Genomic DNA, 26,305 nt, shown 5'->3' on the forward strand with positions numbered 1-26,305 from the left:
ATGTGATGGAAAGAAACAGTACTTTTTTTTTTTTTTTTTAAAGGAATATAGCCCATTCACCTTTCAACTGTACAAATCCAAAGGTGCAAGGGTTGTCATAAACAAGTTGATTGATATAGCCAGAAAGTCTAGATATGATGGCAACCTAAAAGGAAGGTTCTAGTTGCCCCGAAGAGAATACTCTGATGCGAAAAGGAGTTCAACAAAGACACAAAAACTAAGCCTAGAAAGCACAGCTTGCTGGAAAAAATCCTTCAGAGAGATACGCCTCTGTCTCTTTGGGGAACAGTAGCAATATTTGCCAATAAATATGACAATTGTATAGATTTAGCTCTTAGCAATTTCTGTCCTGAGTTTATTACACAAAAGTCTCACATGCTTTAGCTGTAAAACAGGGTTACTACTAGTGCTTCCTTTCTACTTCTTGTCATGTACAGGCAAAATTGAGGACAAAAGGATCCCAACTCGATACTTGCTAAATGACATCAAAGAGTAATTCATAAATACTAAAAAACCAGTGTAAATGACTTGTGTCCAAAGCATTTCTAAACATATTCTAAATAAGGCAGAATAATTATACCACAGGGCTGCCAGAGTTTTCATAACATCAGGGCCCAATTTTTTGCACAATTTTTCTCTTGGGAGAGTCTATTCCAGTCTGACACAAGAGGGAAGGAAAACATGCTTGTTTAAAAAGAGGTTTACACCAACACATTATTTGTGTAAACTTTAATCTCCTTACAGTAGAAACAGACACAGTACAAGCCAAAAGTAGTGTAACAATTTTACAGCAAAGCTTACTAGTAAAATGCAAAACTAATCTGTATCAAATTCTTAAAAAATTGTGCACTTTCTCAAACTTAACTTTGTTCAGCACATCGTTTTGATTTATATATAATAAGGCATTAATTCTATAAGAATCATTTACTATATTCCAAAATCGCATGACCTAGGTGTAACACTCTATAGCCTGATACCATTTTTGTTTCTTTGGGTATTTACATGTTTAATCTACCTGCTTTGACATATAGCACAGGAGCACTAAGAACAAACACAAGCTTTGCCAATACTAGTTTCACATTGAAAACATTATATAGAAAAAAAAGCTCAATTGTGCATTGCAATAGCTTGGTTCTGCTGCAGCTATGACTGTAGTTTAAGAATAATTCCCCCTTTTGGCCTGCTTCCTCACTTCCAGTAGTATTTTGGTCTTTCAAAATGCAGAACTGAATCTGCTCTCAACCTGCAGGAACTGGAAGAGGACCCCATTTTTACCAGCTACCCAAAATTTGTTTTCCTCCTCCCCCTCCCCAGAACACAGTTCTTAAATTTCTTTGAAAGTTAAATCTTCTATAAATGGCATAATTCAATTCATTCTAGCTACTATGTACAGAAATGGCTCAGGCAATTAAGTTAGTCCACCTTGTCATTAGTCAACAGGAAGTATAATTACTGTAGCTGTAAAGGAGGTATCTAGTGTTCCAGAATAAGTGAGTTTAATTATGGTGAGAGCTTCCTCAATTATGTTTACATGACAACTTCAGGCTCAATGTTAAATAGCAAGTCATCATTTCCTCTTCGAACTTCAAGTAATAGAGGGGATTCATTCATCACAGCCTCTTGCAGGTCACTGGAAGTCATCAAAGGACGCCCATTGACTTTAACAATGATGTCTCCATCTTGGATCCCTCCTCTGCAAAGACAAGAAAAAGGTAGTAAGTATGCATTCTATGCAGAGAAAAAGCACAAAAACTATTCACCACCTCTTTGGCTGACTTAAATTTTATTTTTTTTACTTGTTTTAGTTTCCACTGAAAGGAAATTCCACCCTTCTGACTGCGCAAGAATAATCAGTAGTACTTGCTAAATGCAACATCAGTCTTGCATTATTTCATTGAGGATTTTCTTCTAGAACAGCAAAAACACACCAACAGTAAAAGTTGTCTAGCTTTCTCTTTGTCTTCCACAAAACTACAGCAAAGGGGAAATAGAAAAGACTTTTAGCCATGACTGACTCACTCCACTCCATCCATTTGCAAGAACACACTTTTATCTCTCCAGTATGTATTTCAAGCATTGGAAATTAAAGCAGTGTCAAAATTTCAAGACTAGCAAATCATACCAACAGAACTACAGGTAAATTATTTCTTTGTTGATGCTCAAAGGGAATCGTTTTACTGTCTTTGCATTTTCTTAAACATTCCTAAAGTAATTTTTAGAAGTGTCTTATTTATTTTCCAACTGTTCTGTAAAATAGTTTCTTCCTCTAACATAAAGCAGTCTCAGATGATAGCTCTGACAGTGTCTTATGTGAAAGCCATCCTGTTTCCTGTTTAAACTCAATCCAAGTTTCTATTTCTTAACATTCAACATACTTTTCAAAAACAAAATTTGGTTCATTGTATTTGGGGTGCTCTTTAAATTTGCACACTGCTAGTGTTCCATAATGTCATTTAAAAAGTTCTGATATTGAAATATTCCACTTTTGTAGATGTGAGTAGAATCTTAGCACATTTTTTTTTTTTTTTAACCTAAATGAAAAATTTTAAATTGTTTAACTACAAATCAAGGCTGGTATGAGGAAGTACTTGAATATAAATAGAAATATTACCTACTAGTATCTATTTGGAGATTTACTTATGGTGAAGAGAATAACATGTTCTACATACCTATGGGAAGGTGAGTTTGGAACAACTTCATGTACATAAATTCCACTTCTGACATCAGGAAAATCAGCATTATTGTGTTTCAATTCTTCCACCAAGCTAAAAGAAGAACAACATTATATAGCATTTGATTCTACTATAAAAGCAGTAGCATTAAAAAAAAAATTACTTATTCTCAAATTTTTTGTGACCAAAAATGAATGGTTTAACAGTTGTTTGCCCCTTTTTCTTGTGATGTCAATGTAAGGGATTGGAATTTGGATCAAAACAAGTAACACAGGTTTTAAGAGAGTCAAACCTACTTTCCTGCAAGAACCTGACCTTTGCTATTTGTAGCAGTACCACAGAGTGCACTGTGGAAGAGCACATGGACAGTCACTCTGTCCTAGGCGCTGTACAGAGACAAAAAGACATTTGTGCCCCAAAGAATTAATACTGGTAACGGTGCAGAAATTTGCTAATGATTTTGCTTATTTTATTTTGCAAGTCATTCATAATTCGTCTTTATCTAGAACAATACAGCTTTGATAACTTCAGTCAGATAGACTGGAACTGTGAGAGTTTTCAAGGAAACTTCAACTTCCTCAAGTTTTCTGGGGAATTATTGGTGCATCCTTTTCTAATGAAAGATGACAGGAACCAGCTGCAAAATAGAGACTCTAAAAACATCCTCTCGTTTCTGAGGAGATGACATCATTTCAGGTCTGTGTACAGTGTGGGTTAAAACCCATTTCTAAAAATAAAGGGTTTTAACCAATGATAGAATACTCTGCTGTCTGTCATGAAAACCTGGGGTCCCTCAGACGGAAAGCAAGCCAAAATGGCTGCACACAGGTTCACTTAATTTGATTTTGTACTGAGGAAACTAACAATTAAATGACTAAAACAAATCAAAGGAATTAATCTTTTCCTAAAAATAGACCTGGAGACATCTTAACAGTGCTTTATTAGACACCACAAAAGCAGTAAAATCTTATATTGTGTTCACTTCACAATTATGTAGAGAAACATTCTGAACTTCTCTCCATCAGTGGTGGCCTAGTGATGTTAATGCCATTACACTGGTTCATTCCATCTGAGGATCTGACCCTTTGGGGAGGATTACAAGAGTGTGACTCAATAAACAAAGATGGCTTTACTAAAACCCCAGGCAGAATTTGTCATCTTTAATTTTGTAGTCTACTGCCACGTTGGAAACATTACTACTGCTGGGAAAGAACACATGCATGAAGACCCCTCATTTGTTATCCTAGAATATATCCAGGTAACAGCAAGACACAAAGCAACATGAGAGAGAAAAGACTGTAAAGAACTGGAGGAGGGTGTCCATATTCTGACTTTGTTAACATGGAGGCATGAAGCTTTAGTTCTGCACTCTAGCAAATACTTTCCAGTTAACAGCGAGACATCAAATCTCACACCATATGGTCACCACTGGCACTGATAAAACTACTGCCAAATCCTCAGGCAGCTAATCTACCATTAGCACTCATGGTCATCTGAAAGCAGCAGCTTGTTTAAATGTCATCTAAAACCTAGTGTAATTCCAGACATCCTCATCAAGAACCCAAACCAGTATTAAGGCTCTTCCTAACTTCCCTCAGCTATCAACTGGACATTATCAGTATTTAGAAAATAACAGACTGATTTTCCATGTCTCAGAACATGTATTTCAGCAATATGAAAATGCCTGCAGACTCCACAGAAGCTAACACACACTTCTGGATTCTCTGAGATTTGTAATTACAGCTGAATGAAGTTCTGAACTACTATTGACCACATTTTCTATGCATGATCATATAGATTGCCTTTCTGAGATACTTACGCAGGTGTTATTGTCAGCATTCTGATGCCAATGAAACGTTTCTTCCCATCTGAAAATAATATAGAGGATATTTAAGAAACTTAGACAGTGACAAAGAGAACTACTTTAATGACCCAAAATACCTGTCAATTAAAACAGGATGTATCAGCTTTTAACAAAACTAAAGATAAATCATACACCTATATACTGAGGTAATTTTTAAATTTTGGTTAGCCTTGGTGTACAAAATCACAACCCCTCTCTCTGCAAGTTAGGGTAAGAGAAGCTCATTTATATTCCGTAAGAGTTTTCCTTCAGGAAATTCAGGAAAAATTCTATGATCACACAATTTCAGTAAATGGAAAATTCCATAACCACCATTTCATCTGAAACTGGTCAAAACAATTTAATCATACGGTGTTCTCATTAAAATGTAGGAATAGGATTTAAAGAAATTAAAATTTCCACCTTTCAGAGAAAGGAGAGCAAAAAACCTCACACTGATCCCAATGCATATAGCTTGTTATTTCTGTCCCCAAAAAAGTCAAAGTTTTTAAAAAAAACCTACAGACCTTAGCCAAGACTCTACAGAATTTTAAATGGTGAAAATTCACTCCTGTAGGAGCAGCACCACATTTCTGTAGCTTGCTTTTAGTAGTCATGATATTGCACAGCTGTCTTATGAAAATGCAGTTTGATGACTTCCTGAAGAGAGTGCTTCAGTAGTTAGTTATATCCGGTGTGAAACAGTATTTCCCCTTACTCGTTCCAGCATAACTACTTCACAATTTCTTTGAGCTTCTCCATGTTCTCATGTGAGGAACAAGTTTGAAAAGAAGATGTGCAGAGTCTCATGGAACTCTTATTCCTTCCAAGAAAAACAGTCCCAAGTAAAGGAATTAGTCCTGAATCTTATGCATGTCCAATATTCCCATTAGTGTCAGTGAAAGTGTCAACTACTAAACACTGGATTTACTACACTCTGAACAATCTTACATCTGTAACTATCATCCCTGATTTTCCTGAAATGTTCTGGTTTTCCCATATTTTAAGGTGAAACTAATGAGATCAAAATCAGCTATAGTAAGAGTGTCAGGAAGAAGTCCAATTACTCAAAGTCTCAAAAGCTTGGGCATGGCCATGAATTAGTGCTCTCATACTGCTTCTCTACTCTACATGGCATAAATCTAAGTTTTCACTTTTTAAAAATATCCAAACTTGATAACTCTCCCACCTGAAAATCCCCCTGTCCCCGCAGTGTGGACAGTTAAATAATGAAGTTGTCTTCATGAGACACACAGATGACAGACTCTCAGATAAAAATTTCCTTACTGTGCATTAAACAGCTTGCTGCTGGTCATTGCCTCTATGATGCAGAAATATGCAGAAGCACAAAGCATATTCTGCAGGCTGAGTAAGGAATGTTTACATGAGAGAAAAATCAGAAATGAAGGGACAAAAGAAATTGATCTGGAAGAAACAAAACAGCAAGGAGGAGATTGGGCAAGAATGAAAAACCACAGCAGAGATGCCGCTGATCTAAAAGGGAATTATTTCCCCAGTGGCTAATGATACATGTAAAAATACAGCTTTTGGAAAAAACAATCTGGTAACTATAGATTTATTCACAAATAAAAGTCTCATTCCACCTCATCTTTGGGCAGTTTGGGCTACATTTTCATCCATGTTCATGCACTAAACTCAAAACTCACCTTCTCCCCTCTCTCCACAGTAAGTTTGGTATATTGGTACTGTAAATAGCGGTTCATATTATAAGAGTAGCAGGCTATTACATAAAGTAAAACTAACAGCTATGAGCTATGGATTATTTTAGCAGCAGAGTCTAGATTCCTCCCCTTCCCACCTCTGAGCCTTTTCATATGTAAGAATACAGGTAAAGAAACTGCAGGCCTTTTGTTTTGCAAAAGTCTGTTCCATTCACAATCAAACATCTTACACAAAACCCCAATTTTTTCATCAACAATGATCAGATGTAATATAATTGTCCAATTTGTTAGAGTATCAGCAGAGACTGAACAGGCACAATCAACCAGTTGTGATGTTTTATCACCCCAAAGGACAGGCATTTTGATGTCAGGGTTAAGTCACACTGGCAGAACAGTATGTGGCACCTGGAACTACCATTGTCATCTTACATCTGTTCTGGGAATAAAAAGTCTCAAAACCTGTCATTCTGGCAATTTGTGCAATCATGAAGCAGAAGAAAAAATAATTAAGAGAACTGGAATAAAGCGAGCTTATAAATCTAAGTGCGTCACCAGGGTGAAATCCCAGCAGTAGTTAAAAGAAGGTTAATATGTTGAAAGAGTAAGGTTGAACAAATGTGAAACCATCACAGCTTAAAGCTGGAGCAGAGCACAGCAGAGAAGGTTATTCAAATTACATTTCATTTTTGTAAACACCAGGCCACATTAAACACTGATTCCAGTCGTACAAAGTCAAGCAAACCGTCCTCGACCATTAGTTTAAACTTAAATCTGCTTTGTGTTAATAGAAAGTCACAAGCAGCTGACCCCAAGTATCTAGAAGCAGTTCATTATTTATGGAGATTTCTGTTCCACAGCAAGGAAAGCATTTTTTTGTTGATGCTTGTAACAATAGCGATACAAACCAGACAGATAAACCCAGGCTGAAGACAAAAGTGTTTATGACTTATAAACTGTGGCAAGAAGAACTGACAAATCCAAATTAAGGAGTCAGGTACTCACTCTTACGGGCATGAATAAACTCTGGCACATGAGTGTCCCCACTGCAGTTGATTTCAGTGGTGCCAGGATATCACCAAGATCTCTGAGTGAAGAAATGAATCCTGCACTTTTTATTCAAGTGACAGGCAAAGCTCTTATTTCTCTGCTCACCCCTCTTGCACTCAGATTGTCTTGCAGATTGCATGAGTAGTTCTGAAAGCATTTAAGAAAGATACCCCACTGCCAAACAGAAACCACAAAAAGAGCTTGAGTCTATAATGCTGAATTATGTGCAGTGTACCTTCCATATAAATAGCATAGCTGAAGTTAATCAGTAGTCTGAATGTATACTCAGAAAACCCTCATGAGTATTAATAATTATCAGTAATAATCAAATACACAGGTAAGCACACAGTTTCAACACAACTAAAAAAGCATTCTGGGGATGTAAATAAGGGTACATATAAATGACCTGTTGGGTGTGGCCAATGCAGAGGTCCCCCATTTTTCCTTACTCATCTGAAACAAGGTCTATTCACTTCTCTGCTAACATTATATGAGAGACCAGACTGACCTCTTAGGCTGGATTTTCTCTTTAATATTTTGTCAAATTGCTAACTTATTGTCTTCTGTCCTAGATGATACATGTTCAAACACTTTCTAGTTTTACTGTTCTGCTCAAGTCTAAACTAGGAATAGATAGCAGAGCCAAGGCTGAAAGAAATTCTCTATAGGATACTAAAAGATACTGAAGTTAAATAAATAAAATCAGTCAATGCTTAAGAATATAGATGACTTAAAAGTAAAGACAGAATACAGAGATGGCTAAATATAGATGGAGATACTTCACTTCATCCACAAGTTTAGGAATTCCTAACTACAGAAGTAGGTTGACATTACTAGTGAAAATGCAAAGTTAGCAAAGGCCTTCAGGACCATTCAAGAGATAACTGTCTCTATGCAGTGTGGCAAATCTGTTGTCGAAATACATTACATATTATGTATTGTGCATGCATTAGGTAATATAGAATGTTTAGACAATAATAATCAATGCAAGTAATTCATTCCACTACTATCCTCTCCTTTTTCCTCCTCCTGTACTTCAGTAGATCATATATTTGCAGTTATAGGCAATGCATGTGACTTCAAAAATACATGCCTTCTATGTAAAACTGGTAGTTATCTGATCAACTGAAATTTAAAAGACTAAAGTCAAGCTTATTAAACAATATTTTGAGTATTTCCCATATGACAGAGTAAAACTGGAAAGAGTGGTTTCCTAAGGGAATTTTATCATCTTTAGGCAATCCGATATTTAGAGCAAAATGGTAGTAACCTTAAACTTATTTCTTATGACCTAATTGTACCATAAGGGTGGATCCCACTGAAGCTACTGGAACTAGAGGAACAGAAAACATGATAAAAACATCCCAAAAGTTCTGCTTACATAAATTCTTTATGTCAAGAAATAATGCCTATACAAAAAACCTGAAAACTATTACTGAAGGCCTAAACAATGCAAACTAAATCTCAAATCTAGAAAAATTATATCCTAGAAATGATCTTTCTCTATGTATCAAGGGCTTTAAATGACTGTTCTCTTGCCTGCAGCAAAAGGCTAAGAGGTACTTCAGACAAGTGAAGAAAAAAAAAAACCACAACTTTTTAAACTACCATTTCCAGGGTATGCCAAGTAATGACAGTTGCACTGATGCTAGGAAGAAGTGAACTTGAATCTTTCATTATTGTTTCTTCTTAGGGTTCCACGGGCAGATCTATCTCTAGGCCCTCCAGCTGGGCTCAGCAGGTTCATTGTTCTCTGGAGTTAAAGGTGCCTGAAGGAGCAAGGTGGCTCATTTCAGTGGTGGTGTCTCTAGCCTTCACTGACGTTCCAGCCCCATTTACCAAGACCCCTGACAGAAGATGGGCTTTCAGCACATGCCTCTAGAGCCATGCCTGCAGGGTGAGCCGTTGCTCTCCTTTGTTTTGAGATGACTGGTTTGGTTCCGAAGGATAACATCACCAAGGGTACAGACCTGCTTCTTTCAGAAGTCAACATACAGTAAGTAACCTGTTTTTTGACTTGTTGGCTGGAACAAAATTAAGTCAGCTACTTTGAAATGTACTTTTCAGTACATAATTAATAACTTTTTTCATCACACAGACCCCACACACCCCTCTCCAATCAACAAGTGAAAACAACCTATGGAGAATTCAGCAAAACACAGGAGACCCATCACATGGTCTCAAATATATGAGCAGATGCATAACTTAAAAACCTCTGACTAAGGAAGTTTCTGAAATAACACTATCTGAGAGAACACTAAGAGGAAAATGGTGTAGAGAAACAACCCTGACATGAGAGGCTGGATGAACTCAGAAGACAAGATTAATATCAAAAAGATTCAAGAGAAGCAGCAGCCAACAGTCATGATAGTAGATGAGCAGGGTGGGGACAGATAAATTGGCAAGCAAAAGAGAAAGGAAGGTTTGGCCTGGATGAAGCATTACTAGATATGCTTTGGCTGTGCAGCACACAGTATGAGACCTTGTACAGTGCGACAGATACGAGGCAGGCACATAAAAAATAGTCCTGAGTACTGCATTTTTCAGTTGCTGGTATATTTAGGTTTATATGCTCTTTGGTGCAAAGGCCTTTCTTTTTTTCTGCCTCTCCCCTCCTTCCCCATGTATTCCTTCTGGAATTAGCACACAGCTCTCTCACCAGGATCTGAGAGTCTATCACAATATCTCATTATATAGTACTTAGATGACCACAGTAATATAAAGATTATCCACAACAGTGCACACACTACATTTCACCTGTGAACAAGTGTTTTTAAAAGTTTTTACCTTATTCTCCATAGTACACCTTAATCTCCTTTTTGCTTGGACAGTATATGAAAGAGGAGTGTAAGACTCCTTGAACCAGTCACCATCTGTTCTCAAGATTACTTGAGACTGTAATGACTCATCTGTGTCCTCACTATCCCCAGAGGCTCTTTTTCACAGATTTATACAGATACTGTCTACTCTTCAGGGGTTTGAGTAATAAAACATCTCTCCCACTTCTGTGAAGCTGTTTTCTATTTCCAGGTCTATGGTGTTCTACACTAAAATAATGCTGCTTCTTTTAGCAGTTAAGATCCCAGACCTGTGTCTTTTGGCACTTCACCAACAGATCATGATAATAATTGAAAGATGTCACTGTTTCTTGCAGACCTTACCTTTACTTTGTTTGTCATGTGACTCTGTGAGAAACTGAGTGATGCGGTCTGAAGGAATAGCAAAAGAAATTCCAGCTGTGACCTTCAAGGTGTTAATCCCAATCACTTCACCATCCTGTTGAGAGAGACAGCACCCAATTAATTTGCTCCTAAGTGACTAGGTTCAGCTCACTGCCTAGCATTTCATGTTAAAAGCTGGTATAAGAAATTTTAGAGTGTTGTCATTGCTCAAGAAATAAACATTACTTGTAAGGGAGGATCTGGGCTCTGATTCACAACCCCTTCTGCATTCAACTGTGATGCCAAAAAGATTACAGTACAGTTTGTTCATCCACAGTCCGTCCTACCACTCAGCAAAAGATTCCCTCCACTGAGCTGGTAGTAGAGTCACTACTACCACTACAGCTACAATTCACCAACCTGCAAAATCAGTGCTAGTTTAAAGCAATCTATTTTAAAATCGGTTGTGCAAATTAACCAGGTCCCATCTTTGCCATGTATCCCAGGTTTCATAGTGTGAACAAGCATAACTGCTCCTACCAGAGCCCATTTTCCTCATTTCTGTGTAAAGCTTCCTCTGCTCTATGGGGAAATGTTCTATGCTGTATGAACTGAGACTTAATTTGCAGTTTGAATTAGCTTCAGACTATCTGCCTAACACTAGCTTGAATGACTAGAAACTGGTATGACCTATGAATCTTTAAAAAAAATTCTCCCACTTCTTTCAAACTAGCTCTTGAAACAAAACAGAAGCCAAGTCACTTGGACTTACCAGATTAACTAGAGGTCCTCCAGAGTTGCCGTACTGTAAAAATGACATAAGGGAACAATAAATTGGTGCTTCACTGTAAGAAACACAATATTTATTTCAAACAGTATTTTCTTTATAAGTAAATAAAAAAGAGCAGGTCATTTCTTAGGCACAGTAAGGACGCAATACCGATCGCAGAAGATTACGGTAGGTCTTACCCTATCAGTTCATACCTCCTATGATATTTTTTTCTTTTCAGAGACAGGCTTTAAGTTAGGAGTGGCAACTTAACACTCCAAATAGTTAGACCCTAAGTTTAAGAAGGATTATTAAATAACTAAAATAAGTATTTAGATTCTTCTACTGTCAGAAGAAGGTTTTGAAATAATTAATTGCTATCTGAAGTTGTATTTCAGTGAGGTGCCCATGCAATTCTTCAGTAGTTTTATTTGTCACTTTGGTTTGTAACATTGTCATTCTCTCTCTTATTCTCCACTGGAGAACACAGTGCTTTACATGAGGTAAATCCTACTACGTAAGGATTGATTTAGTAACCACAGACATGTAGCCCTCTCTAGAGAGGATATATAGCAGCTCTGAGCAGTCCAAAATTGCCTAATACTTAATGGCCTTCAAAGGAAACATCCAACAGGACTACAGGAAATGAAAGTTGGAGAAGTTTTTTGTCCATCCACATGTTGGCTCAACAAGTTTGTTTTTGAGCAAGGCCAGAGTTTTCAAGTAGGTCTACTGCACAGCCAAGAGCAGCAACTTACCACTCAAAAGAAACAAAAGCTGAGTGATGCATGACAGCAATATGAGCCATATAAACTATTTACACTTAGATAGCACTGGGCAAACCTTATAGATTCTCAGAAGAATAAAACAGACATTAAAAGTTTTTAAAATAGCTTTGAAGTTCAAGTTTAAACAAAGGGATCTGTTTCTTACATTCTATCTTTTCAGTGATCAGAGGCTACACACTTTATTTTTATGTCTGACTGACACAAAGGAACAAAGATAATGATTTTTCAGCCTTCCTCAGCATATGATCTTTCATTGACTTGTCCTTTGCTTGAAGGATGTGATAATGGACAACCTTCAGCACATGCAGTATAGATCCATTTAGGAACGTATGGCCCTGTTTTCTCCTGCTCCATGTTCCTGCTGTCCTAGCATTTCTCAGAATGCAGCTGCATGCACATTCCTGCAGGAAACTCTTGGCTGAGCCACAGGAATGCTCTGACTAGACCAGCTCTCAAACTCCTCCCATTCTCAAGAGAAAACTAGTGCATTAGCTAAGCACAAAGCATCCCTATGCCAGTGACTATCTTCATGTTTTGTGGTCTCCGATTGCAAAGTAATTCAAATATATTGTCATTTTCCTTACCTCCTCTACTATCACTATTCCATTTAGTCTAGCACTATCTGACACACTCTGCTAACCTTGTTTATACTTCCTTATTAGCTTCTGAGGGCAGTGAATGCCTAAGTATATACAAGGAAGCAGTCTGATCCTGAGGAATGCATATAGGCGTGAAGTCAAGAATCCCATGTTCTAATTCTGTCTCTGCCACCAATTCAGCGTATGCTCCCAAGTAACCAATTTCCCCTAAGTTTTCCTATTCTTTCTAGGCAACTGAAGAGAGTAATTCCAATTAAATGTCTTAAGAGGTTCAGCTCCTGGATCATATAGAATCTTTTTCAAAAGGCTCACTTTTTTTAAATGACATATCTTGGCACCAAAAGTAATTACCCTCTTTTTTCCCCCCATACAATTTCTCTCGACAGATCTGTGATGATGAATATTTGTGAAGTGCTTTGTGTGTAAAACTCTTATGCATTATGACTTGTTATGTGAAATTTGACATCAAGGTCCAGCAAAGAAATTTTGAAAATATTTCCCTTCAATGTTTAAGATTAAGCCGTAAAATTTCAGGCCACTTTCTACCTCGGATATGCCTGTAGTGCTCTTTTTAGAATCAGTACAAGTTAGATACACACCCAAGGACTTTACTTAAGCTCTCTGGATCCCTCCAAGCTGCTCTGAAGGACATTACTTTCATGTGTTTCTATATAACATGCAGTGCTAGGGCCCTTAACTCCAAACTGTATCTCAAACTTTATGTTATTTTACATCTAAATTCTTACTTGGAGTATGTGATGTGCAAAAGAAAAACAAGAACACCACCACACACTCCCCACCCCCCCCCAGACCTCTCCTTAAGCGCTTACCTGGGTGTCCTGTCATTAAACTGAAGCAGATACTATCAACTTGACTACTCCATTTGGTTCTAATGCATGGAGATGATTTGGCTCTATTCTACAGCTTGCTTGGACAGATCAGCTGATCAAGCAGAGACAAATGTATTGATTTACTGTTGGTATGTACAACCATCTGTTACTGTACGAGATCTACGCAATTAGAAGGGTCTTCACAGATAATCTCAAAGACAGTAGTTTTATTTATCATACATCTCACAACACTAAGGCCTGAACGCAACTTGCAGACGCTGCATAATCTTTTGTAAAAAGAAGAGCCTATCACCGATTTTAAACAAAGCTGCTTGTATTTAGTGGATTCACCTTTCAGAGCACACACTTCTCTGCTGAACAGGTGGGGATTTCAAGGTCCCAGGACTGTGAAGCTCAGGTCCTCACATTCCCAGTACTTACATTGATAATAGCGTCTGTCTGAATGTAATCCATATCTGAGTCCCGCAGGCCAAGTTCTTTGCCATCTCGCTGAGCAGTGCTGACAATGCCGGTTGTCACAGTGTTCTGTAAGGCAAATGGACTTCCAATCGCCACCACAAATTCTCCTGGCCTCAGATCAGCAGAATGTCCCAGTAACAATACTGGTAGTCTTTTCTTAAGTAAACACAGAAAGAAAGATATAAGCATTAGTTTATATCTGAAAATAACCTGATTGGAAAGGTCAAAAACTAGCAAGAAGTTAGGAACATATACTTTCCATTACATTAATGGAAGAGCCACTCATATACCCAAAACTTAATGCCAGGTAAAATTAGGAGACTGTATGGTGTTACTGCTTTAAACTGTCCTCAGAAACAAGATTGCTAGCAGTAGTACCTTGCAATTTCACCCAGACAACAGAGCCATCAAGATTCTGAAACAAGATTTCCCTGTTTTCCAGCAGATTGTTCCCTGCAGCTCCTAGAAACAGCATACAAAGCAGCTGTTGACCAACCTGCTGCTCTCCCCATCCTATGTATCACCTTGCCATCTATGTACTGGCACAAAACTAGAAGGATTAACCAAAATAGCATGGGTCTTCAGGTAAAGATAGCAGAATATGGCCACATATTACCTGAGCTGCATTTTTTCCCCTTTTTTTAGCAGTTCCTAGCACAGAAGACAAAAGTAATTTAATTCCAAGATACGAAAAATCTCCAGGCGTGTATTACAGTACATTGTTTTCCCCAGATATATTTCCAAGGAATCCCTAAACATATATTCCATTTAACCACTCCAAACTAAATGAAACTGAAATAGGGTTCTCAGTTAATTCATCTGCTTATGCCACTCACCTTTGGGTGAATCTTTATTGTTGCAATGTCAGATTTCTTGTCAATGTCTTTGATAGTTGCTTCATAGGTATCTCCATTCTGTAGCTGTACTTTCAATTGTTGTCTCCCTGATATAGCATTGGTGCTTGACACCACGTGGGCATTGGTGACAATTAAACCAGAATCAGACATAATAAACCCAGATCCACTGGAAAGTGGGACATTTCGACCAAAGAGAGGGTGCCTGTACACAAAGCAAGTAATTATAACTCAATAAGAGAAGCATAACTTGAGAAGATTACATTGGAAATCATTTACCACCTTTCACCCTGATAAATAGCAAAACATTTGGTGACCAATGTTACAACCCTTACAAAAATTAAACTTAAAAAACTGACAAAGGACCCTTTGCTGAACATTGCAACTAATTTTAGTCAGCCAGGGTGATAGGAACTGAGGTTTTCAGACAGCATGCAGGGTCCTTTTCCTTTGGTTTCCAAGTCTATTTTTAGAGGCTTCCTTGCAAAGAGGCTAGGTGACAAAAAGGGAAGGAGGAGGAGTCCATCTGATGCCACCAGTAGCTGCTTCTATACCTGAAGAAAACAATGACAGGAAATAGTAGGGCTGACAAATGGACTGGTCCTCTAATGGGAAAAATGGAAGAAGGAACCTTGGAGCTGGACAGAGGAGTAAAGGAAGAGGTGACGTCTCAGGGAGTAATGAAGCCCAGGTGTGGACTGGCAGGAAGAAGCATGTCTGGAAACTGAAAAGACTTGGGATGTGAAAGAAAATAAATAAAGAACACCACCAATATATAAGACTTGGTAGAAAACATTTAATGCAATACAGACAGTTAAAAGACTTCATAAACTGTTTAAAGTACTATGACTTTTCTCTATGAACAACTGCTGTAATGACCATAGATTTGTGAGGGGAACAGAGAGTGCCTGGGCAGTAGATGAGAAAAGGTCCACAAACTCATCTTTCTCCCAAGATGTGGTCCTTATTAGGAAATTGTTGGAAAGTTCTGGGCTATTCAGCAGTAAAGAATTGGAGCCAATCCCAGACAAAAGACAGTATCACAATTAGCACCCAGCAGGCTGCTGGACAAACATTTACTTATAGGGAAAGAACAAACAACCTTAACTACATATGCAAAGACCTTAAACATCTCCAACTGTAACATTCTCTCAGAAGATCGATCACTGTGCATAAAGCTATGTCTTAGAAAACCTGATCATCTCGATTTTGCATATTAAAAAAGCCTATAAATTCCTCCAAGAAATGTTTAAACCTATGCAAAATGCGAGTACTCCAAGCAGAAAAGTATTCAGATAATGGAGTACATGTAATATTTGCAGTGATTTGTTCTGACAGCAGGTTGGTTTGAGCACTCAATGTTAAACCTGCCTCCCAGGTTGTTTTGAGCACTCAGTGTTAAACTTGCCACCTCAGCTCCAGCTTCAGTACACTGAATATTGGTATGTGTTGGTCAGCAAATTTAGTACATTTTTTTTTTTCTATCAGAAATCATTTCTGTGTTTAGATAGGTTACATCTGGTCAACATGCTACTTCTTAATGTTCTCCCTGCCAAAATAAAATCACCTCTCAATGAAAACAGAGTGCAACAAGGAGCTATATTTTTCCAGGTTACCTTCTGGACTTTTATTTTTTAAACTGGGATAATAAGCACAATACAAGCAACACATTTTAGTGAAGGCTGAGGAGACCTCCAAAAATGAGATAGACATTTTATGGCAGACAATATGCATTGTAAAGAACTGTAAAGACCATAAGCCTGATAAAATAGATCTACTGAACAGAAACAAAACACAGAAATGGGTGGTTCTCTAGATAAATGAATCTGTAATGTTTCAGAGTATTTTGTGGACTTCAAGAATTCAAACTGAAAGTTACTGCACTGGAAAAGTCTTTGTAGACCCTTGTTAAACAATGCAATTGAAACACAAAGAATTGGAAGCATTACCTGAGGAAAAGTTCAATGTGTACAACTGCAGGTGCAATCTTTTCCACCACATCTGCTATGAAGTTGAATTTGTATCTTGGGCTGCTGGACTGTAGGTGACCTATACTAGCAGAAAGAATTGGATATGTTAATAAGACAATACCCTTTTGTACCAAGTAGGTGAGATAAGTATGCTTTGAATTGGTCTGTTTCTCCTACTGGGATAGTTTCCAAACAGATATTGGAAAAGGAATCAAAGTCATCAAGATTGTTCAAAACTCATCCAGCATTTTGCTTGATCCGTAGAAAATTAAACATCAACACTTGACTATAAATTCTTCGTCTTTCTTGGAAGTCTACAAGCCTTGTCTGGAGTATATTTCTTGGGACAACTACTAATTATCATCGAAAATGCACAGGTCATAGGGTAAGTCATGCTGGAAGGAACCTCAGGATGTCTACTTCAACCTCCTGCTCAAAACTTGGTTACCTACAAAGGAAGACCAAGTTGCTCAAAGGCTCTGTCCAGCTGGGACTTGCAAATCTCCAAGGATGAAGACTCCAGAAACTCTGTTGGAAATCTCTCCCGCTGCTTCACTGTCCTCCATGAGGTAAAAATTCTTCTTATATTTAGTCTGAACCTCCCTTGCTAAGACTTATGTTTCAACTTACACCCATTGTGTCTTATCCTATGCACCACTGAAGAGCCTGGCTCCATTTTCCTGATAACTTCCTCATAAGTACAGGAAGGTCGCTGTTAGCTGTGCCTGAATCTTCCTCTTCTCCAGGCTGTGAACAAGCCCAGCTCCCTCAGCTTCTTCTAACAGGAGGTACATCTAGTCCTGACCCCAATCCCACCCCCATCCTCATGACCTTCTCCTGAACTCAATTCTGTTCGTCAATGCCTTTCTTGTATGGAGGGGTCCAAAACTAGATGCCGTATTCTAGATGTGGCCTAACAAGTACTGATTAATACAGCTGCAGCATTTGGGAATCACATTTAGAACCCAAGTTGGGTTCTTCTGAAGTAGACACATTGGAAATCTGCTGTAAATTATAATCTTTGCACCTAAAAATGTTTTGAAAATTCCCTTTTAAGCTGTCACAAGCAACTGGGCATAGCAATAGATTAGTAAATGCTAAGTGCTCTGATAAAAGCCAGCGAAGTACTACATTAAACAGCAGTATACATAGCATTTGTGAATACTGAATATAATTCTGTGGAATGAAGATTACTTAGAGAGGGGAAAAAAAGCCCACAGCATCCTCGTTTCTAATGTCACAACATCCTGGATTCTAACATTGCAACATCACAAATAATACTGCTTGTGCTACAATGCCATACTTTCTGCAATCCATAATACATGGAACATATCACCACGTATGTTAAGCGTATACTAGGGGACATAACACCACACTCAAATAGCAATCTTTCATGTTCAGCTTCGAAATTAACTATGGGATCTAGGGAAGGGAATAAATGAATTGTAATCAGATACAGCAATAACATTTTTGGCTTTATTCAAATCTGGTGCAATAGCACATAGTTTATGCCAGGGATGTAATTCTTCTTCTGCCATTTAGTCAGGAGAGAGGCGCTCTAATTTCTGATTTGTAAACAATGTCAACTCTTCAGAAGTGATGCTTCACACCATCGTAGTTTGCTCTAAGTTCAACTCGTGCTGAAGGATGAACTAACTCCACAGCAGCTCTTGCATACCAAGTCAACAACTGATCTTAAGGGTTCTAGATTTGCCTATTTCTAGATCACATAACATAGTAACAAGTCCAGATACAGATTCTGACTTTTGAAAGGATACTCTTTTCTTTCATCAGCTGCCCTTTACCCAAGTCTTTAAAAGGAAAGTAGGCAGGAGTCATCCCACAAAAAGATACACAGTAAAGAAAGAAGAGGGAAGTTTAAGAGATGTCTTATGCATTTTGGTATTCTGTATAGTTCTTAATTCAAAGATCATTTTCACCAATCCTTACCTACAGGTTTTTTTACTGATCATTAAACACTGTAACTTGTAAATTACTTGGGATGAATATAAAGATTACAGCCCAATGAAGTCTAACCTATTTACAAAAAAGATGTCTCTATTCTATTCTTTGAATAAATTCATATGATAGTGGGTGACAGAACTAGTTGTTATAGTTCTTACAGTCTCTCAGAAAGCTTTCACAATAAAGTGTTAAAGGACCTACGAAGTCAGAAAGTGCAAGATTACATTACATTACCACAGTATCCAAAAGACCTGAAGCAAAGTCAGGAACTTATGGAATGGACCCAATTCTAGTTAGTACCAAGGAAAAAAAGTATTGAAGGAGCCAGACCAAGACAATTAGGTATTTCTCCATAGAAGTCCATGAGTTCTTTTTCCTTTTACTGGGCATAGGGTTCACTTCTGAGAGGAAAGAAACCATGCTTACATTTAGCATGCTAGATTTATATGATACAGTATAAACAGAAGGAACAACTTGGCAGGACTAGATTAAGTCTATTATTTTTATGTACACTCTCACACACACTGAAAAATCTCTCTAATCAATTGAACATGCTTGTTTCAGCACTTAGTTTAAAAGAGGCACCGCAAACAAGAATCACAGAGGACAGTCAAATGTAAGCACAATATACTGTTATTTATTTTGCTTACTAGGACACTGAAGATTTATCTTACCTTCAGTTCACAAGCAGCTTGCTTGATTATGCAGTATATCCTTTGAAGTCTACTAACATGACTTTGAATGCTTGCATACACAGCAGTGTTCATTGACAGGATAAAACATTATTATCACATTCATCTTAATAGAAATGATGACACATCTATGAAAAACAGTTGGCTAGCTCCTCAGCTGATGAACTAGAACAGACTTGGGGGGAAAAAAAGCACAGTGAATGCAGGCTTTCAGGTGGTGTAAATGAACATAGCTCTGTGCGAGCCAGGGCAATTAAACCCCTTTGCAGCTGCTGAGTGCTGAACTGTTCTGACCATGACAAACTGTCACAACATTGCACATGGGCAAAAGCAGAGCAGGATGCCTGCCAAGGAACTCAGTTTTGCACCACTCCTGACTAGCCACCAGGGAAACATCATGTGTGGCAGTGGCTTTCCAGGTAAAATTTGAGGTAGGCAGAAAGAAGTCTGAAAGAGGTATTGGATGAATGCAAACATGGAAAGACCTGAAGAAAATAAAATGCAGCCACACAGAGCTGAGACTGTAAAACTGAAGCTAACCTTGTCTTCTTTCCATACCATAGTGAAAGCATTTCTCAGGCTGAGCAGGAGTCTAGAACCTCTGCTAGGGTCAGAAGACAAGAATACTCAAGCCTGAAGGCTAATCCAAATCTGCACTATATATTAAAGGGAAATCCAAAACAAAGGAGGATCAATAACAGACATGCAAACTTTTTAAGAAAGGTGTAGCTGAAGATCTACTGGCCTGATTAGAGATGAGCTCTTCTTCCGTTCTCTGACGGAGACTAAACTCTGGTGAAAACTGACTTACAAAGTTGAGAGGTCTTCACTGAAACTGATCTATTGGAATAATTTTCTCCAAGCTGGGTGTGATAAAAACCTTTAAACACATTATATGACATGCCAGGAGCTCAAACTGTGGACTTGGAAAATGTAATTGCAAACTAACGTTTACTCGCATACATATAGCCCTATTTAAGGGAACTGAAACGTTGTTTAATATTAATAACGTTTTAGTGCATAACTATTAAACTATTGGTTTTCACCAGAAGTTCTCAATATACTTTAAAAGGGAGGAACTGCAGCCTGGGAAGCTGAAGAAGGAAGCAACATCCAACATTGTAGAAGGTGTGTAAGCTTTTATACAAGAAGTTGTATAAAGTCACCCTGAAAAGAAGTGTTGTAACTGTAGTAACAGAGTCAGGGCTTTATGTCAGACATTCAATCTATCTTTTAATTTGCATTAGTTGGTAGACACTAGTTACTGCTACTGTTCTTACTAAACCCAGTAAGAACTCCCCCCCACCTCGATACTCTTGCTGTCTTGCAGTTTCATGCAGCTCTCAGACCTCTGCTGGACTGCGAATGTAAAAGCTCTGAGTTTACAGCAGCTTTGGGTATTTTGACCTGTTGACCTAGTGAGATTTGCCACATATTTTTTCAAAGATCGCTCAATAACATCATTATTTTCCATGTTATTACTGCATGCTCAAAGTAATCTCACACTAACCAAAGCTAATTTATCTTGGCAAAAAGCCATAATTTAATCCAATTAACTATCTGTTGCATAACCAAGACATCAAAGGTGTTTCAACCAGGTTGTACTTGAAGCAAAAACAAATTTACACTGTATGAGTCTTTCGCTGTCCAAACATTTCTTAATCAAAATAACTAGACTTTCCCAGTCTGCTCCATAGCCACACATCAACCAGATTTTCAGCAGATCTGAACTCCCATCCTATCATTTCAATTAAGTGATTAGATTTTCAAAAGCTATCCAGTTCCTTTCACACACTCAAAATCCAGATTTGGATGTAAGTACATGAACTGGAGCTCAAGATGTTCAGCCTATTTTGTAAGATGTGAACTTACATTTCCAGTTCTATGGGCTCCAACTACACTGCATTTACATGGCTAAAGTGACTGTCAGGTAGGAGAATCCTTATTATCAGCTTAAGACTTTGCCTGCATAGTAATGTTATCTACAGGCTATGAGTTAATTTAATAGTGTTTTATTTGCTTTCTGGTAGAGACAACAGACCCACTCCAATTTCATTAACACTGCCATAAATCAGGAACAACTCCAACAAATTTGCAGAGCTAACCTAGCATGCAGAGAACTGGAAAAAATTTCAGCAGAAATAAATCATCATAATCCCACTGAAGACAAGCTAGACCAATTTACATTTGCAAAAGACTGAAAGTTTCTGAATATCTGCCAACTTACTCCCTGTAGAATTAAATCAAATTACCTTCAATGGCTTCTTAAAGACAATACATTGTATTAAAATCCACAATTTTATATTCATTAAGATTTTGTGAGCCTGGGAAACTCATTCTTTCAAGGCTGTTCCCCCATCTCCCTTTTAAAACCAGCTTCAGAAAAGATCTGTATGTTCAGCAAAATTATTATGACTAAGGGAAGACTGCAACCTGGCAGATCTGATCACCAGGGATAAACACTGTCCCTACTGTGCTTTCATGGAAAGAAATGAAAGACAAATAAAAGATTATAATGTCTCTGCTTAAAAAACAGAAACATCTGCTGGAATATATAGGTTCATGGGCAGCTTTTCCAATGAATTCAGCATTAAGATCAAGTTGCATAGCTGTGCACTGACCATAAAGCCTTGGTGAGTTTAATGCCACATTATGGTTCAGGCGACTTGTTTATACAATGGATGTCTACCGTGCAGAGATGAAAACAATTTGGTGAACCAACACCAAAGTGGCTTTCTTGTGCAGTGCAGCAATCACAATGGTCAGATGGAGACAGACTGGCATAAGCCTTCCAGCACAGGCACCTCACTGCCTTGCCGACTTCAGATGCTCAGAGACGCAATGAGAACACCTTTTTCCTGTTAGCTATCCTATACAAAGCAGTGAGGTGTTAATGCTTTGTGTTATATATATACACCAAACACTGTACAATATCCATCCTCACCTGCGGGAACTCAAAACAAACTCAGACGTAAGGAAAACAACAAGTAAAGGAATGTGACTAGAATTTGCTTTTCTATCCAGCACCTTGCTGTGCATTTCCCTAAATACAGCTGAAGGCAGCTGTAAGGCTTTGATGACAATACCACTAGGAGACTTCGGTAGCTCTTACTGGGCCAATCTCTCAGAAATGCAAGTAATGATATGCTCAGTTGTTCCTCTACAGATTCAAGGTTACATACAGGAACACTCCAAACACCCCCATGTAGAACTGCATGCAATGACTCTGCTCATGCATTAATGACATTTCACACATTTCATTTAGGGAACTGCACTTTTAGACCCATATCTTGCAAAGATTTGACTGACATGGGCGAGGCTGTACATCATGACCACTTTCTGAGAGTGACTTCAGTTAAACAACACAGAGGACAGACATTCTCAGGCACAACCCTGCAAAGGATCAGTGTCAAAGCCAATGAACTTGTTTTCTGGAACTTCTTTCCTCCAAAGGTTTTCTAATCAAACTTTTAGTTTTCCTTGCTGCACTGGCAAGACAGCACCCATATTTTTCAAAAACTTTTTTTTTTTTTTTTCACTTTCACATCCTAGGTGAGAAAATATAAATCTTTTGACATCTGAACTGTCTTCACAGAAGCCATTAGCAAAATAATATTGCAGGGAATTATTAACTGTACTAAGAAATCTGTACAGAGAGATCACAAACAGCACTTTGTGAAAGAAAGAGCCTGACATAAAATGTCCATAGATTACAGGTGACCGTGTGAATCCTTTGACTGAGGAGTGTGACACTTTAATAGATTGATATGTGGCATTTTTAAAATTTAAATTGGCTGCAGTGAAAAGCAGGGCTCTGTAAGAACAGGTCTTTGATTAGGGGTCATCTTCTGTAAATGTTTATGCCATTACTTACACACTAGCCTGTAATAGCTTGCCTTTCTCACAGTAGACAACAGAAGGCAGGAAAAAGCTAGCTGCTTCAGAAGATTCTCATATATTAAGGTATCTAGTGTTGAAGAGAAAAAAAAGGATATCTGTAGCATATAGATTCAATCTGCCTAGGAGTTCTGCCAGCTGTTCCTATTAGTATCTCAGAGAAGTCCAGGGGTCTGCTGAGACACGTAAGGCTAACTGTATGAGTAATATTTTTCAGGGCATAGGCGTATTGAAGAATATCCATGAAAGAGTTCCAGTACCTCCATGCAGTACACACCCCCTTTAGTACACTGTATCTAGAACTTGTAATTTGGCATGCTGTTCTTCAACCTAATCCAGGACTTCAACAAGTAAAAACATATTGTAAATTCTGTCACTTATGGAATTACCACTCAGTTATCCTCAGCACCTGTTTTCTTCCTCCCTCCCTGCATCCTTTTCTATTCTTTACTACTCCTTTTTCATGCATCCTTGTTCACCAGAATTCTGTCACTAGGAAACCACAGCTAAATTTTCTCAGCCTATCTTGGTTTATCACAGCCAGAACCTAACTTAGCAGTGACATAAGCAACTGGAAATGGACAGAATCAGACATTTCAAAAGCTGCTCCTCGGGGTCACTGCACATTCTGAAAATGGCCTAAATCATGCTGTGTAAGGTTACTGTTATCTGAGATTGTTTTAATATATGTATGGTTAAGTAGAACTGAATTTACTTCATAACTGACTTAGCCCTTCAAACTCTGAGTCATCTGAGGCCAGATTTCTTTCAAGAACAGGGAAAAGAGAGAAACTCGACAGTAATTTTAAACTGTTGACTTTCTTCTAAACCTCTCATTACAGCCATTGAATGTTATTGTTTTAAAAAAAATTTAAAAATACTATAATTGAGTTCTATTCCTGGCTCAACCACCAACTCAGTCTGACCTTGGGAAGACACTTGGTTTCTTTGAGCTTCAGTTTGTGCAGCTGTAGAATTGAATAAAAAAAAAAGTAAATTAAAACTTAACAGAGAACCAGATGCTTCATCTAAGCTGAGGCTTTCTGGCAAAAAAAATAAAACCAAAATAAAATGAACACTAAAATAGTTGCCTGAAAAAAAAAAAGAAAAAGTTACCTCCACCTCATGGCTACATATGTCCAAATTCCTAAGCCTGTTAACAATAGATTCAAGAAGATTCCTTAAAGAAAATGTCATATATACCAAACCCCAGGTACTCAGTAAGCCCTTAGATGCAGCCTATAGCTCACTCATTTTGGTTAAACATTCTAATTATTTCATGTGGATCAGATCCAACCAATATTAGGAGTACTAAAGCTAACAGATGCTGATGTGAAAAGGAACAGGCAAACAGCAGTTCATGACTACAAAATACTGGAGAGACAGATCTTTGCAGCTCCAGGCTGGCATTTGGAGCAATTCTTGTCTCTGACAAGATACTCCTAAAGGAACTCCAGAAATATAATTTGACCTCCTCCCTCTACACCACAGTTTGCCTTCTCTCAAGAGCAGGATATATGAAAGATCCCATATTCACAGAAAGGCTACTACTGTAGCCCTTTTCTCTCTAATCCCTCCCAATAATCTTGGCAAGTTCACTATCTATGAATAAACAGGACAGTCAGTGGTTCACCTGACATAATGGAAACACTAATGCATGATTTAAAGCTCCACTACGGATATGGCTTTGCTTTCCAGGAACACGTAAGAGAAAGGTAGCAGAAGCAAACCCTTAAAATAACCTATCGGTAAGTACGTGATATTAGCAGCATTAACACTTCCATAAAGTGACCCATTTTAATACTACAAAAGTTTACTAACTGAAGTGATCATTAAACTTTCTGAAGTTAAACCATTAAGCTTGAAGGTGCCATAGCATATCACAATATCCAAGCAAAGGCCTCAGCATGTTACTGCAAACAGAAGATCATTCAGTATCTTAAGTGTCAAAATTTTAAACTGTAAAGGAGGTTTGCAGGCATTTTCTCTCACTTTAGACTCTACAAGACTATGAAATTTCCTGCGAAAACAAAACAGGCATAAGACTATGTTTTAGGTGGTTTATATACTACTCGGTGCTTTTTCTGCCTGTTCGAGCTACATGGCTTTAAGAGGCTTTTTCTGCCTAGAGATGCCTGTCAGGTGAATCCAATTAATGTCCCAGATACCACCAGGGAAGGCCAGAGCATGAGGGTTCCCTGACCTCCGCTTTGCTTGCATCTGCAACGCAACCTGCACGGGTGATGCCACCAAAACGCTTCAGCAGTGAGTGCTGACATTACGAAACGAAGGCAGCCTTGGCAGGATGACAGTATGCTTGCCCAGCCAGTGTACCCTGCCTTGAGAAGAGGCGACGGCCGAGGGTGTAACCAGTGCCCCACCTTGACAGCCCAGTGCCTCCACCGAGCTCACTTCCATACTGAGTGCGTTTGCCTCCCGCTCACGGGACTGCTGTGGCAGTGATGTACACAACGCCAAGGTGTCCGTGGCCATGCTACCGAGGGGAAACCTCTGCAAACCTCAGCTGACTCCTCTAGCCCAGACTGAGGACCAACAAGGGGTATGTCCGTGTTCAGAAAGGCCCCCAGCACCCCTTCCCCACACCAAAGCCATCCCTAGCCGCAGGGTAAGGTGCCTTGGCCTCGACACCTCTTACAGTCACCGGGGCCACCCAGGTCTTCCCAGGCCACTGAAAATCACAGCTCCCCTCAGCACACCCCGCGCCGTCCCCCGCCCCAGGAGGCCGTCCCGGCACGGGGAGTCCCCGCCATGCTCCTACCCGATTCACAGGCTCCCTTCTGGACCTGGGCGACGGCGGGCAGGCCGTGCTGCAGCGCCTTGCGGCTCACCGCCTTCAGCTGGCAGATGTTGTCGTAGGTCCGGCCGTCGCTGCCGCACACCTGGGCGCTGAGCTTGCACTGGCAGACCCCCTTGGCGAAGCGCTTGCCCATGGGGTAGCGGCAGTCGAGGCTGTCCCCGCAGGGCGGGTCCTCCTTGCGGCCGCAGGAGTCCCCCTCGCCCGCGGCGCAGATGAGGCAGCAGTTGCAGCGGTCGGG

The 26,305-nt window shown here is 38.9% G+C and overlaps 1 protein-coding gene across 1 annotated transcript; it reads right to left on the minus strand.

The window, feature by feature from the left end:
• Window positions 1-695: 695 nt before the first annotated feature.
• On the minus strand, window positions 696-26,299 carry HTRA3 (HtrA serine peptidase 3). Its single transcript, XM_026846926.1, has 9 exons — window positions 26,029-26,299; window positions 16,675-16,774; window positions 14,708-14,930; window positions 13,833-14,027; window positions 11,178-11,210; window positions 10,406-10,520; window positions 4,492-4,540; window positions 2,670-2,765; window positions 696-1,693 (listed from the first exon to the last, which is right to left on the minus strand). The coding sequence occupies exons 1-9, from the start codon at window positions 26,198-26,200 to the stop codon at window positions 1,528-1,530; spliced, it is 1,149 nt and encodes a 382-aa protein (XP_026702727.1). The 5' UTR covers window positions 26,201-26,299; the 3' UTR covers window positions 696-1,527.
• Window positions 26,300-26,305: the final 6 nt, after the last annotated feature.

Source organism: Athene cunicularia (assembly GCF_003259725.1).
Source record: "Athene cunicularia isolate RWA chromosome 4 unlocalized genomic scaffold, athCun1 chr4_part1, whole genome shotgun sequence".
NCBI lineage: Eukaryota > Metazoa > Chordata > Aves > Strigiformes > Strigidae > Athene > Athene cunicularia.